We start from the raw sequence: 16,700 nt of genomic DNA, 5'->3' as shown, positions 1-16,700 counted from the left end.
TAGTTTAATGGAAATTGATATAATGGTATGAACAGTGATGAGCAAATAATTTCGTAGAGAATTGCCCTGCAGCAGCATAGTTCCCAAACCTGTTCTGTTGGCTTAGTGCTCATAGCTACCTTGCGGCAGCTGAGTGCTCACTTCCACCTAGTGGGAACATAGTGTCCATCCTGTCAGCAGATTAGTGCCCATAATTACATATCTACCCTACAGCAGTTTATTGGTAATTTTTGCCCAGAGGCAACTTAGCGTCCACACTTATGACAGCTGTATGATCAGATTTACCCCGCAATAGCATAGTGTCCATGTATACTTTGCACATCTACTTCCACCCTGTGGCAGCTGAGTGCTCATGTCTACCCTGCAGCAGCTTAGTGTTTATGTATGCCCTGTGGCAGCTTAGCGTCTACCCTGGTAGCACTTTGGTGCCTACATCTACTGTGTGGCAGCATAGTGCCCGTGTCTACTTCATAGCAGCATATGTATCTCCTGAGGCCAGCATAGTGCCCTTGTCTACCCTGCAGCACTTTATTACTCACGTCTGCCCTACAGTAGCTTAGTCCTCACCCTCACTTTGCGGCATCTTAGTGCCTAAATCTACCATGTGGCAGCTTAGTGACCATGTTTACCTTGTGTCATCTTATTACCCACTTCTAATTTGTGGTATTGCTTGAATATTTAATTAGATCTCAAGATTATTATTTTAGGTTTAAATGCATTTCAAATGTGATACTTACAGGTGAAATTTTGTTAGATTAATTTTTTATTATATGTTGTCACTTTAATATACTCATTTTATCAAACTGGGAGCATAAACATTAACTTTCCATGTGTATGAAGTAAGATATAGCACACTGATATGCCAATGATACTCTATATATTACTGTATAAGTATATGGCGTTTATTCATTACACTCTAAATATACAGCATATGTCAAAACAGTACTGTTTTTCAGATGTGACAGCTCCAGCCAGAGGGTAAAGATGGTTCTTTCTCGACAAAAATTCTATACAATACTCTTGGCAACGGTACTCTGTTCAGTAGGGTGTAAGGAAACTTTTAGTGCTCCAGTATAATTCACCTTTATTGTGGCAGTTTCTTACATTTTTTCAAATCACACTCAGCCTTGCTCATGTAAATGCAGACAAGCACATGTTATGTTTAGTGTTTATATGTATAATTAAAAAACCGACATAGTTAACTATTTCATACCCACACACACACACACACCCATTAAAATTGACTGCTACCATAATGCTAATAAGCTGCTGTACAACCCAACACTGCTTCCCTAGAAAATTCCAATGTCTTTGGATTCCAAGTCACCGCATCTCAAGGCAGAGGACATCTAATGGAGTGTTGCAAATCTCTTATGGGAAGAAATGCCCTTTAAGTGATGGATGAGGCTTTATCTGCTGAGGTCAACGACAGCCACAGATGTCAGGTCAGTCTGTTTGCTGAGGACTGCTCTGCAGCATGGACAGTATTGCTCTAGGAAATACCATTGGTTTATGGTACAAATATACTGTACCCATTGCAGAGTACAAAGGAAAGGTTTGTGGACTTGCTGGTGGAAGTAAATTACCCTTAAATGACAGATGAGCTCTTCTATTGAGGCCAACAGAAACTAAACTTTTCATTCCTGTATGGTGCAACGTTTGAAATTCACCAAATGGCAGGGAAGCACTGGGTTTTCTGTATTATACCCTTTGCAAACATTGCAAAAAAAATAATTACTTACAAAGTCTTAGGGGTTTTAAATGCACGCGGATGTGGGACAAAAAGAAATTTATGATAGTGTATGTGTGCAAGTAAGGAAAACTATATGTTTTGGTCTTAAATGATTCAGGTGAAAGGACAGTGAGTGTTGGAATAGAAAATGCACAGTGATTGTGTTTGGTGTAGCTAAATAGTGTAGAGGTGCTTATAGTAACAAGTGAATGGGGGATGGTAGAAAGAGTATGCATGCATTAATTTAAGGATTAGGCTATATGGGTAACACTGATTCTAGCAGGCTCAAAAGTTGTAACAGAGCGTATATGACCCAGGGAAAGAAAAGAAAGAGAATAAAAGCAAATGCTTTTGGGAGAGTCTGAACCTGTGTTTGACTGGGTTTGGTGATAAGTGATATTAATAAATCGTATTAATGCAACAGCATGTACCAGAAAAAGATGGTATTGTTGATGGGTATAGAGTTCTTGCAGAAATATGTATGGAAAGAGTCTCGAGTTTCAGCAACAATATTTCCAAGTGTACTTGAGAAAGAGAAAATTGTGAAGTAAAGTTTGTTAGGTGGAGGAGCAAGTTGACTGACAGTGATAAGATGGGTGGATGGAATGTAGCTCATCATTATTCCCTTGAGGCAAAAGTTAAGTATAAATTTACGTTCGTGAGGCGTTGGTAAAATTGTGGTTGTCAGTAATGACCCATGCCTTTTATGAGAAGGAAGTTTAAGAGCAGGAAAAGAGAAAATAGATTAATTATTGGTTTGGTTTCATGATGTGAAGATTGGAAGCATAGATGAGGGGGTATGAAAAATTTCATGATGGGGTCACAGGGAGCACAAAACGTATAGTAGGACAAGAAGAGTTTAAAAAAAAATAAATAATTGGTGGAATGAGAAAGAGGAAGCAGTTCTCGGTCAATAGACTGGCACGACAATGTGGTTGCCATTGGCCTCAAGCGGGATAAGTTCATAGAGGTTCTCAACATTCTAGTAGGTGCTCCTCTGACCTGGGACATGGTGCATAAAAATCACAAGCCTTAGGCAAATCCTAGGACAGCCGATTCTAAGTAGAACCGCCTGCTACACCTGCAGTGGCAGTTAATACATGCACACATACATGCATGTATACTACATAATACATACATGCATACTTGCATGCAACATAAACGTACATAGTATAATTTAGTCAGAAATTTGGTTACATACAGCATTTCTTCACTTGCCTTTGTTCTGATATTGCACACACCTTGCAAAATGCTTCTAATTTATTAAAGAATATATATATATATATATATATATATATATATATATATATATATATACACACATTAACTTTATCACTCAAACAATTGTTCTGTGCACTGGATGGTATCTAGCGGTGATATCTATTCAGGAAAAGTTACAAGCTTTCTAGGACTAACAATCCTCAGCATCAAGTATCCATAGAATGACCAGACACATAGTCCAGCTGTATTTATATGTATATGGGGAGTGGATTAAAGCCCTTGTTTTTCCAATTCTGTATGTTGGCTTCTTTAATCCTTTGATTATCCTCCTTCTGTATGGCCCTGCCCTCATGACCTTGGCCTTTCTCTACCTGTGGCTTCTTCTGGGAGTATGTTGTCCATGTGATCTCTTGTGTTTTTGCATATCCTTTTGTCTATTATAGTGTATAGCTATCTTCAAATTGTATACACTATAATAGACAAAAGGACACAAAAACACAAGAGATCACATGGACAACACACTCCCAGAAGAAGCCGCAGGTGGAGAAAGACCAAGGTCATGAGGGCAGGGCCACACAGGAGGAGGAGGATAATCAAAGGATTAAGGAAGCCAACATACAGAATTGGAAAAACAAGGGCTTTAATCCACTCCCCATGCACACATAAATACAACTGGCCCACGTGTCCGGTCATTCTATGCATACTTGACGATGAGGACTGTTAGTCCTAGCAAGCTTTCCCTGAATAAATGTCTCTGCTAGATACCATCCAGTTTTAATGAAGTCCTGTTAGTAATATATACATATATATATATATATATATATATATATATATATATATATATATATATATATATATATATATATATATATATATAGTTTCAAAAGTAAATCAAGTGCAGAAATGCTTTATGAAATTTGATTGGAACTTACATAACCTAATATTTGTCAGAATCATGCTTCATACATACTTAAAAACATCTGAAACAAATGTTAACATAGGGAAGCCATCTTAGCTAAGAAACTTGTTTTGTATTATGCATGTATTTGACACCGTTCCTCGCTTATTGTGGTTATATTTAAGACATTTGTTATAATTTATTGTCCGTCTTGTCTTTTAGGAAATGGAATTATTAAACTGTATGGAAAGAGAAGTGTTAAATTGTCAACGATGAAAAACAGGTTCGAAATTCTACAAAATAATAATTAGCTCCAGTTAAATAAAGCCTAAATTGCGACAGAAAAATTTCAGTAAGTAAAAGTTGATCATGTCAGAAAAGCAATATAAAATGTTATCATTCATAAAGGCAGCTGCGGCTTATACCTTGCAGTACTACCGTGGTAGAAATGGATCAGTTTCAATTGTCCTTTACTAAGTGAATGTTAGAATAAAGAATATGATGGAACTGGAATTAATCTCAGTCCTTCACAAAAAAGAGCTTATAATTCACTTGCTCTAAGTTTTTTCTTGCACAAGAATGTGTATTATGCTTTTCATCATATATTACAATAATGACAGTGGAAGTTGATATACAATGAGAACCTTTGTTGTCGTTGAGCAAATGTTGCATGATTTGTTTTTTATGTTAGCTTTCAAGTTTCATAAATGTTTTGCTTCTGTGTTTTTAGTATTTTTTATATATAATTGTTGTATGTTTACACCTACCATTTCCCTCTTGGAAACATTCACCGTTACAGCATCGGGTTCCACAGGTTCCACAGGAAAATCACAACAGTGACTTCCTAACTACCAGTTTAACGCTGTAAAATTTAATGTTATTCTGATTATCTGAAAATATTAAGTGTCGCTTTCTCAAGCACGGTGAATTCAACTCTTCTTTTTTAGATCCTTGGTCTACATTCTGCAAAGCAAGATCCAGTGGGAAACTTCTATCCTACCTCTTATCTTATCTTATCTCTTCTCCCTGATCTGCATTTAATCTCCAGCCTTTCAAACTCATTCTTAGCTTGTACGCATGTGCTTTATCCGTGATGTTATTCTTTTTGTAACAGTTGCTCCGCCCCCCCTTTTCAAATGTTTATTGTGGTTCTGTTATCTCTCCTACTCTTTTTTTTTTCTAGTTTATGAAAGGTCCTCTTTGCTCTATTACAGTAAGTGGTTTTACCGATAATTCGGCTCTTCAGAATTTTCGACCTCCATTAGACTTTCATCATCTATCGTCTGATGTCAATATCAGTTCCCATTCTTTATCTCATGTCTCGCCTCTGTAAGTCTTGTTGATAATGAAATAATTTCCTTCCTTTGTCAACATTTTGAATGTTCATATTGCTTCAATATTGGTTTGGTGATGAAGAATAGTTTTTCTTTTACTAAAGAATTGGACATACTAAAACTGCATTGACCTTGTCTATGACATTTTATAATAAGGTTTCAAATTTTGAGGCGGTACTTCTCAACCCCCTCCCTTCCTTTTTTTAGATTAACGATCCTGGCCCAGTCTATGCTTTAGATCTTTAATTCAGTAAGATTCGACGCTATACTTATATCTACTTTTAAGTTAATTTGAAATGGCAAATAATCAAAGGAAGAGATGAAAGAGAGTGCGAGCAATCAAAGTTTTATTGACTTCAAGGTAGCATGGAAAATGTATTCATCCCAAGCAGATGAGATGCTGAAAATAGAGTACATAGAAGGACTAGCCTATTTAGGTTAACCAAAAGTAGAAATAGTTTTTTGGATAAATGGCAACATCTTCAAGGCTGCATTTTTGAACTGTTAAACAAAAACTGTTACTATGCTGCTGTGTTTATTCATTCCCAAACTGACAGCAGTTTCAGCCATCAACTCATGCCCTTCTTCTAGCCTACACTAGATTGACAGTAGAATGAAAACTTAACAAAAAATTTCACATTTTAGAATAAGGAAATTAACAAAGTTCACACACCAGGGAGCTTCTTCAGAAATCTCATGGCCTATAGAGAACCCTAGGATTCTGCAGCCACTCTGTGTACAACACAGTTTATACTGAGAGGCTTTCACACCTCTGAATTTAAATTTGCAAATAACACTGGTCCCAGATTCCCTTGATCTCCCAAGGGCGGCAGTGCTCCTCATCATAAGGGAAGCCACCAGTGTCCCATCCTATATAGTTTATATTGAGAGGCTCCTGTGAATTCAGACTTACAAACTTTGCTGGTCACAGGTTCATTTGATCTCTTAGGGGTGATGATGTTTCTCACTGCTAGGGTGGATGTCAGTTATGGTTTGCTGAAGACCTTCAGAAGTAGTCTCCTGTAGCTGTGGTCTCCCTTTCACTGCAAAGAAAAATGGAAAGGCGTGGATGCCCTGGATGAATGTGGAGAAGCTGCAACATCACAGGGGGAGGTAAACCACAGCTGCTGGAAAGTACTTCTGTAGGTCTTCCGCCATCCAAAGCTGACATCAACCCTTGTAATAGGAAACATCGTCACCCGTGGGAGATCCAAGGAAGCTGGAACCGTCGTCGTTTGCAAGTCTTATTCAGAGGAGGCATGAAAGCCTCTCCTTATAAACTGTTAAACACTGATGGCCGCTTCTGTGATGGGAAGCACTGTCACCCCTGGGGGTTCAAGGGGGTCCGGGACCAGCACCTGGCTGCAGATTTAAATTCGAGGAAGGTGTGAACGACTCTCAATGTGACCTTTGCTAGATGCAGCGTCACTGCAGATTTCTGGGGCTCTCTCTTAAGCCAGTGAACTCTTAGAGAAACGTCCTGGCTTGTGCAATTAGTTAAACTTCATTTTTTGCGAAGAGTGTGGTTTGTGTTGTTTTCATTTTGGATTATTGGTTTTCGATCAATTTTTTTTTTTTTTTTTGCTTTACCTCCCTGTGCATTAGAGTGTAATTCCACATAAACCTATTGTAACCCTGAAGAAGGCCATGGGTATGGCTAAACATCAGTTGGCTTGGGAATGAGTAGCAGCATAGTAACAGTTTTTGTTGTTCGGGACATCAGCCCAGAGGAAATAAAAAGACTGTGTTATTAGTTTTACCTTCATTCACAGATTTTCACAGGTAAACAATTTATTCTCTTTAATCTTTCCAGTAAATAGCCTTTTCACTCTTAATTATTTGTTATTAGCTTTACCTGCTTTCACAGGTTTTCACAGACAAATTATTCCCTTTAATCTTGCCAGTCAATAGCCTTTTGAATTGTCCCGTAATAGCTAATGTTCATTAGGAATGTAATAATACTTGTGAAAGCTTGTAAGGATCTACAGAGAAAACGCCTTTATATCACTGCAGATTTTTGTTACGCCCTTTATTTTCATTATCATTATTAACGAAAGTGTGCAAACATACATATAGAGCAAAACTAGTAACTTTCTGCAGGATAAAAAGAGCAAGTATGGACAAGAGAACAGTAGGGGCATGATAAAAAAAGGGTAAAGGATGGAAAATAGAAACTAGTGTCTCTTTGTTTCAACAGATTTGACGTGGAATAAGAATCTGCCATCGATTTTCACAAGCACTGTTAAGGTATGTTCTTAGATTTTATGTTCTTGCTCTCTCTTCCGATCTTATTCTCTGCCCTTCTTTCCGTCCTGTTTCTCTTTCTCCATACATTTATTCAAGAGGTTCTATTCAGTCATTCATCGTCTTCCAGAGTTATAAATTTCTGTGGAAAAACAGCAAATAAAAGCAACATATCCAACTGTGCCCAATTTACATTTACAGAGAGACCACTTGATTAAGTAAATTCTTTATCAGGGGCACGTACTTATTAGGGTACCAGATAATTCATGGTCTGTAATAGCTCTGGAATGGGGAAGTTTCTGGTAAAGAGGCGATGCTGTATTGTATGCGGTAATCCCAGGACTGGTAATCCCAACTTGGGTAACACAGGACCCACTAAGTGGGTCCTGGGGTAACATAGCACGAAGTGGCTGCGTACAAGGATCTAGTGAGAGAAGCCTGGAGGCTGCTTGTCCAGAATCTGTGTAATCTAACCGTGATAATCCTGACTATAGACAGGAAGCGGCATTCTAGCCGAAAAGTATTGAAGTTGCTGCGTGAAACTAAAATGGAACATAGTGATGCACAGTTCATTCAAATGCTTTTCCATCAACGCGGTATGTTCGCGAATATTCCTTGGGATATGTCTTGATTTGCATTCTTAATGACGTAAGAATATTAGTGACACGATATCATTGAATACAAGGTAAGTTAGCCGAACTTCAAGAACACCTACTCTGGACCCGAAGTTAGGAAGTTCGATTGACAAGTCGAATGTTTTAGTTTTTCTTTGAAATCTGTGTATGAAAAACTGGTTTTTATGAGGTCATCATTACAGGCAGTGTGTGTCCAATTTTTATTTTAGACCCCAAAGACACGATCTACGCACAGAATCATTTGACGGAGCAAGAATTCGCTTGTTCAGGCAGTTATTTGAGCCCCATTTATTTTTTCACTAATTTTCTTTTCTGACCGTTTTCTTTACTTTAACTAAAGCTTAAACAAAAGATCTCTGAAAGAAGGGAGAAAAAGAAAAACTGAATCAATTAAAGTTTATCAAACGCATCTAGGGAACGAAGTCTTTGAAAAATAAATTACGGAGGAAGGCAAGAAAGATGGGCAGCCTTGGCTGGCTTGTATAGTGAATTTAGTCCTGCAGAATTCTCAAGAATCGAAAGTATTTCAGGAAAAATGTAGAAAAAACAAACGGGAAATATGGTGGAGACAGAGAGCTGGGGTTCGTTTTTAATGGTTTTGAGGTGCATGGTGGGGGTGTATTAAGATTGCTTTCCTCTGGAGACCACGTCCCGGATACCCCCTGACGCCCCCCAGCCCTGGAAGGGTCCCCTTCCGAAAGCCTATTGATTACCTGAGGCGTCTGCGTAGTATGGGATGGACATGAAGTGGCGTTTGTGTTCTTGATTCATCAGAGGAGGAACTAGGATCTTTGATGTGAACTAGATTATTGGACCAGTATGGCAATTACTTTTATGTTGCCTCACCTGAAAATAGGAAGGCTGGATTCCTTGCTTAGTAAGGGTAAAACAATGTCTGTTTGAACAGTGGAAAAAGCACTAGAAATTACAAATTTTTTTCATGGTGATATTGGACTTAGCTAGATGAAGACTATGGAGATTTCATCTGAAGATAAACTATTCTTGAACAAAGTTTCATCTGTGTTACAAGATCAGATGATAACAGATTTCATCTGGAAGATAAACAGATGGGTATGGGACTAGATCTTTAGGAGATTTCATCTGTAAACAAATGGGTATGGGGACCCTGAGTTTGGGATTTCATCTGGAAGATAAACAGATGGGTAACTTAGATCCTGAGATGAAGACCAGGAAGATTCCTGGACCAGTATGGCAATGTCATTTTATGGTTCTGAAGATCCTGGAGATGAAGACCTCTTGCCTCTGCGTTCTCTTCCACTTGAGACCGAAAATAACTTAAGATCCTGAATAAAGACCTTCTTAGGTTTCATCTGGGAGATTCTTAAGATCCTGGAGATGAAGACTGACTTAGGAGATTTCATCTGGGAGATAAACAACAAGGGGACTTAAGATCCTGAGATGAAGACCTACTTAGGGAGATTTCATTTGGGGGACAAATGGGTATGGGACTTGAGATCCTGAGATGAAGACCTAAGGAAAACAATGTCTGTTTGAACAGTGGAAAAAAACAGATAGGTATGGGGCTTAAGTAGAGATGAAGACAAATGAAGATAAACTGGGTATGGGACTTACTTGAGGGAGATTTCATCTGGGGAGATAAACAAATGGGTATAGGCCTGAGATATTGGACTTAGGGAGATTTCATCTGGGAGATAAATGGGTATGGGACTTAAGATCCTGAGATGAAGACACTTAGGAGATTTCATCTGGAAGATAAACAAATGGGTATGGGACTTAAGATCCTGAGATGAAGACCTACTTAGGGAGATTTCATCTGGAAGATAAACAGATGGGTATGGGACTTAAGATCCTGAGATGAAGACCTACTTAGGGAGATTTCATCTGGGAGATAAACAGATGGGTATGGGACTTAAGATCCTGAGATGAAAGACTTACTTAGGAGATTTCATCTGGGGAGATAAACAAATGGGTATGGGACTTAAGATCCTGAGATGAAGACCTGCTTAGGGAGATTTCATCTGGAAGATAAACAAATGGGCAGATTAAGATCCTGAGTAAGACCTAGGACTTAAGATAAACTGGGATGGGACTCAGGAGATTTAGAAGAGATGAAGACCTACTTAGGAAGATTTCATCTGGATAAACAAATGGGTAGATAAACAAATGGGTATCTGGGACTTATGGGTATGGGACTTGAGATCCTGAGATGAAGACCTACTTAGGAGATTTCATCTGGAGAGATAAACAGATGGGTATGGGACTGAAGATCCTGAGATGAAGACCTGCCAGGGAGATTTCATCTGGGGAGATAAACAGATTCATCTGAGATGAAGACTCATTTTAGGAGATTTCATCTCTGAGATAAACAAATGGGTATGGGACTTGATCCTGGAGATAAACAGATCTACCTAGATCCTGAGATTTCACTCTGGGAGATAAACAGATGGCAGGACTTAAGATCCTGAGATGAAGACCATTTCATCTGGAAGACAGATGGGTAGATCACAAGGATGAAGACCAGATCCTGAGAGATAAATAAATGAAGACTTAAGATCTGCCTATGGAGATTTCATCTGGAGATAAAAATGGGTATGGGACCTGAGATGGATGAAGACCTACTTGGAGATGAATGATTTCATCTGAGAGATAAACAAATGGGTATGGGACTTAAGATCCTGAGATGAAGACCTGCACTTAGGAGATTTCATCTGGGAGATAAACAAATGGTATGGGACTTAAGATCCTGAGATGAGACCTACTTAGGAGATTTCATCTGGGAGATAAACAAATGGGTATGGGACTTAGATCCTGAGATGAAGACCTGACTTAGGAGATTTCATCTGGGGAGATAAACAAATGGGTATGGGACTTAAGATCCTGAGATGAAGACCTTAGGAGATTTCATCTGGAAGATAAACAGATGAGATTTCATTTGGGAGATAAACAAACAGATGGGTATGGGACTTGAGATCCTGAGATGAAGACCTACTTAGGGAGATTTCATGTGGGGAGTAAACAAATGGGTATGGGACTTAAAAGATGATCTTGGAGATTTCATCTGGAAGATAAACAGATTATAGGACTTGAGATCCTGAGATGAAGACCTACTTAGGGAGATTTCATCTGGGAGATAAACAGATGGGTATGGGACTTAAGATCCTGAGATGAAGACCTACTTAGGGAGATTTCATCTGGAAGATAAACAAATGGGTATGGGACTTAAGATCCTGAGATGAAGACCTACTTAGGGAGATTTCATCTGGAAGATAAACAAATGGGTATGGGACCTGAGATCCTGAGATGAAGACCTACTTAGGGAGATTTCATCTGGGAGATAAACAGATGGGTATGGGACTTAAGATCTGAGATGAAGACTTAGACCACCTACAGATTACTTAAGATCCCAGATTCATTTCATCTGGAGATAAACAAATGGGTAAACAAATGAAGACCTATTAGGGACTTGGAAGATAAACTGAGATGATGAAGACCTGAATGAAGACCTTTAGGAGATTTCATCTGGAAGATAAACAGATGGGTATGGGACTTGAGATCCTGAGATGAAGACCTGCTTAGGAGATTTCATCTGGAAGATAAACAGATGGGTATGGGACCCTGAGATGGGTAAGACCTACTTAGGGACTTGGAAGATAAACAAACTGAGATGAGATGAAGACCTACTTAGGGAGATTTCATCTGGGAGATAAACAGATGGGTATGGGACCTGAGATCCTGAGATGAAGACCTACTTAGGGAGATTTCATCTGGGAGATAAACAAATGGGTATGGGACTTAAGATCCTGAGATGAAGACCTACTTAGGGAGATTTCATCTGGGAGATAAACAAATGGGTATGGGACTTAAGATCCTGAGATGAAGACCTACTTAGGGAGATTTCATCTGGAAGATAAACAAATGGGTATGGGACTTAGATCCTGAGATGAAGACCTGCTTTAGGGGAGATTTCATATGGAAGATAAACAAATGGGTATGGGACTTAAGATCCTGAGATGAAGACCTACTTAGGGAGATTTCATCTGGAAGATAAACAAATGGGTATGGGACTTAAGATCCTGAGATGAAGACCTACTCAGGGAGATTTCATCTGGAAGATAAACAAATGGGTATGGGACCTGAGATCCTGAGATGAAAACCTGCTTAGGGAGATTTAATCTGGGAGATAAACAGAATGGGTATGGGACTTAAGATAAACTGAGATGAAGAAAGACCTACTTAGGGAGATTTCATCTGGGAGAAACAAATGGGTATGGGACAGATCCTGAGATGAAGTATTTAGGGACCTGAGATCAAATGGGTATGGGACTGAGAGATGAAGACCTGCTAGGAGATTTCATCTGGGAGATAAACAGATGGGTATGGGACTTAAGATCACTGAGATGAAGACCTACTTAGGGAGATTTCACCTGGAAGATAAACAGATGGGTATGGGACTTGAGATCCTGAGATGAAGACCTGCCAGGGAGATTTCATCTGGGAGATAAACAGATGGGTATGGGACCTGAGATCTGAGATGAAGGACCTAAGATGAGGACCTACTTATGGAATTTCATCTCTGAGATAAACAAATAAACAGATGGGTATGGGACTTAAGATCCTGAGATGAAGACCTTACTTAGGGAGATACTTCTTCTGGAGATGAAGATAAACAAATGGGTAATGGGACTTAAGATCCTGAGATGAAGACCTACTTAGGAGGGAGATTTCATCTGAGATGAATACCTACTTAGGAGATTTCATCTGAGATAAACAAATGGGTATGGGACCTGAGATCCTGGGTAGATGAAGACCTGCCAAGGAGATTTCATCTGGAAGATAAACAAATGGGTATGGGACCTGAGATCCTGAGATGAAGACCTACTTAGGGAGATTTCATCTGGAAGATAAACAAATGGGTATGGGACTTAAGATCCTGAGATGAAGACCTACTTAGGGAGATTTCATCTGGAAGATAAACAGATGGGTATGGGACCTGAGATCCTGAGATGAAGACCTACTTGGAGAGATTTCATCTGGGAGATAAACAGATGGGTATGGACCTGAGATCCTGAGATGAAGACTCAGACCTACTTGGGAGATTTCATCTGGAGATAAACAAATGGTATAGGACTTAAGATCCTGAGATGAAGACCTGTTAGGAGATTTCATCTGGAGATAAACAGATGGGTATGGGACTTAAGATCCTGAGATGAAGACCTGCTTAGGAGATTTCATCACAGGAGATAAACAAATAATTATGGGACTTAAGATCTGAGATGAAGACCTGCCAGGAGATTTCATCTGGAGAGATAAAACAAATGGGTATGGGACCTGAGATCCTGAGATGAAGACCTGCTTGGGAGATTTCATCTGGGAGATAAACAGATTGGTATGGGACCTGAGATCCTGAGATGAAAGACCTACTTGGAGATTTCATCTGGGAGATAAGCAAATGGGTATGGGACTTAAGATCTGAGATGAAGAACTACTTGACCAGGGAGATTTCATCTGGAAGATAAACAGATGGGTATGGGACCTGAGATCCTGAGATGAAGACCTACTTGGGGAGATTTCATCTGGGAGATAAACAGATGGGTATGGGACCTGAGATCCTGAGATGAAGACCTACTTAGGGAGATTTCATCTGGGAGATAAACAAATGGTATGGGACTTAAGATCTGAGATGAAGACCTGCTTAGGAGATTTTCATCTGGAAGATAAACAGATGGGTATGGGACTTGAGATCCTGAGATGAAGACCTACTCTGGGAGATTTCATCTGGAGATAAACAGATGGGTATGGGACCTGAGATCCTGAGATGAAGACCTACTTAGGAAATTTCATCTGGAAGATAAACAAATGGGTATGGGACTAAAGACCTGAGATGAAGACCTATAGGAATTTCATCTGGAAGATAAACAAATGGTATGGGACCTGAGATCGAGATGAAGACCTACTTGGGAGATTTCATCTGGAAGATAAACAGATGGGTATGGGACCACCAGAGATCCTGAGATGAAGACCTACTCAGGAGATTTCATCTGGGAGATAAACAAATGGGTATGGGACTTAAGATCCTGAGATGAAGACCTACTTAGGGAGATTTCATCTGGGAGATAAACAAATGGGTATGGGACTTAAGATCCTGAGATGAAGACCTACTTAGGGAGATTTCATCTGGAAGATAAACAGATGGGTATGGGACCTGAGATCCTGAGATGAAGACCTACTTAGGGAGATTTCATCTGGGAGATAAACAGATGGGTATGGGACCTGAGATCCTGAGATGAAGACCTACTTAGGGAGATTTCATCTGGGAGATAAACAAATGGGTATGGGACTTAAGATCTTGAGATGAGACCTGCCCAGGAATTTCATCTGGAGATAAACAAATGGGTATGGGACTTAAGATCCTGAGATGAAGACCTACTTGAAATTTCATCTGAAGATAAACAGATGTATCATCTGAGATGAAAAACATGGGAGATTTCATCTGGGAATAAGCAGATGGGTATGGGACCTGAGATCTGAGATGAAGACCTGCTTAGGAGATTTCATCTGGAAGATAAACAGATAGGTATGGGACCTGAGATCTGAGATGAAGACCTACTTGGGAGATTTCATCTCTGGGGAGATAAACAAATGGGTATGGGACTTAAGATCCTGAGATGAAGACCTACTTAGGGAGATTTCATCTGGAAGATAAACAAATGGGTATGGGACTTAAGATCCTGAGATGAAGACCTACTTAGGGAGATTTCATCTGGAAGATAAACAGATGGGTATGGGACCTGAGATCCTGAGATGAAGACTTACTTAGGGAGATTTCATCTGGGAGATAAGCAAATGGGTATGGGACTTAAGATCCTGAGATGAAGACCTACTTAGGGAGATTTCATCTGGAAGATAAACAGATGGGTATGGGACCTGAGATCCTGAGATGAAGACCTACTTAGGAGATTTCATCTGGAAGATAAACAAATGGGTATGGGACTTACGATCTGAGATGAAGACCTGCCAGGAGAGATTTCATCTGGGAGATAAACAGATGGGTATGGGACCTGAGATCACTGAGATGAAGACCTGGGAGATTTCATCTGGAAGATAAACAAATGGGTATGGGACTTACGATCCTGAAGATGAAGACCTACTTGGGAGATTTCATCTGGAAGATAAACAAATGAGTATGGGACTTAAGATCTGAGATGAGGACCTGCCAGGAATTTCATCTGGAAGATAAACAGATGGGTATAGGACCTGAGGTCCTGAGATGAAGACCTGCACTTAGGAGATTTCATCTGAGATAAGCAAATGGGTATGGGACTTACGATCCTGAGATGAAGACCTACTTAGGGAGATTTCATCTGGGAGATAAAGAAATGGGTATGGGACTTGAGATCCTGAGATGAAGACCTACTTAGGGAGATTTCATCTGGGAGATAAACAAATGTATGGGACTTGAGATCCTGAGATGAAGACCTACTTCGGGAGATTTCATCTGGGAGATAAACAAATGGGTATGGGACTTGAGATCCTGAGATGAAGACCTACTTAGGGAGATTTCTTCTGGAAGATAAACAAATGGGTATAGGACTTAAGATCCTGAGATGAAGACCTACTTAGGAAGATTTTATCTAGGAGATAAACAAAGGGTATGGGACTTGAGATCCTGAGATGAAGACCTACGACCTACTTACGAAGATTTCATCTGGAAGATAAACAGATGGGTATGGGACTTAAGATCCTGAGAATATAATTATCGTGTCTGGTGGACACTTGTGTTTGTCAAAATCGAGTAGCAGGTAATGTGCAGGAATTTTAAAGGCGAGTTGCAAACGATTAATAAGCATGACATATAAACATGGAGTTGGGAACGTGCGAAAGGAGAAATAGATAATAAAGTTGGGCGAGACATTGGTGTTCTGTCGCATTAAAATTTGTGTGTCAAAAAGCCTCAGATTAAATACTTTACAAACAAAACATAAGTTGTAACAATCACTGCCCATGCTATTTATATGCTTAATTTAACCTGGTTAACTTCTCATTTTTGGCTGATAGTGAAAGGATTATCGTCATTAAAAAGAAATTTAATGCTGATAATGCTGACAGTTGTTCAAAACCTTCTCTCTCTGGGGATGTCCCGTTTCCTTGGAAAATGCTGGAAAAACTTCACAATAAGTACGAAATCTACACTTACGTTTCACGGACATAATTCTCCTATGTCTTCCATTTCATATCCATATGAAACATGCACAGTCTGACCCATAGGACATTAAGTTACAGGGGTAAAGTCGACTAAGATACCATAGAAAAAGAAAGTACAAATGAGACTCGTTTAAATAAGTTTGATATCTTTGGATGGTGAATTCAACACAAAACCCTTTTAACTAACAGCATAGAATATTAACAACAGCCTAATGCTGAAATTGTGAAATTGAAATAGCCAGGGCATTCTCATTCAACTTGCGATAAGAGATACCTAATAAAATGTTAATTCTGAAAATTAAGAGGCTAAATATAAAACTATAATTTCAAATGATGTGACTAAAACTGTCAAACAACCATGGGCGGATATTCTACACCTGATGCAGCAGTACCCACCTAGGTAAATAAAGAGGACTGAACATGATATAAAAACTTTTATGACTAGAGCAGTA

At 39.3% G+C, this 16,700-nt stretch overlaps 2 protein-coding genes across 9 annotated transcripts in view; both read left to right on the top strand.

Annotated features, from left to right (window-relative positions):
- Positions 1–16,700, top strand: part of LOC136836099 (galactoside alpha-(1,2)-fucosyltransferase 2-like) — a 79,627-nt gene that overhangs the window by 37,216 nt on the left and 25,711 nt on the right. The window lies entirely within an intron of this gene.
- Positions 1–16,700, top strand: part of LOC136836098 (protein Star-like) — a 162,889-nt gene that overhangs the window by 140,231 nt on the left and 5,958 nt on the right. For all 8 annotated transcript variants that reach the window (XM_067100071.1, XM_067100068.1, XM_067100070.1 and 5 more), the window contains one exon: positions 7,383–7,432. In XM_067100071.1, the coding sequence (XP_066956172.1) occupies positions 7,383–7,432 (50 nt within the window). The remainder of the gene's footprint in view (positions 1–7,382; positions 7,433–16,700) is intronic.

This window comes from Macrobrachium rosenbergii, chromosome 56, assembly GCF_040412425.1.
Source record: "Macrobrachium rosenbergii isolate ZJJX-2024 chromosome 56, ASM4041242v1, whole genome shotgun sequence".
NCBI lineage: Eukaryota > Metazoa > Arthropoda > Malacostraca > Decapoda > Palaemonidae > Macrobrachium > Macrobrachium rosenbergii.
This window is presented reverse-complemented; position numbering and strand designations above follow the sequence as displayed.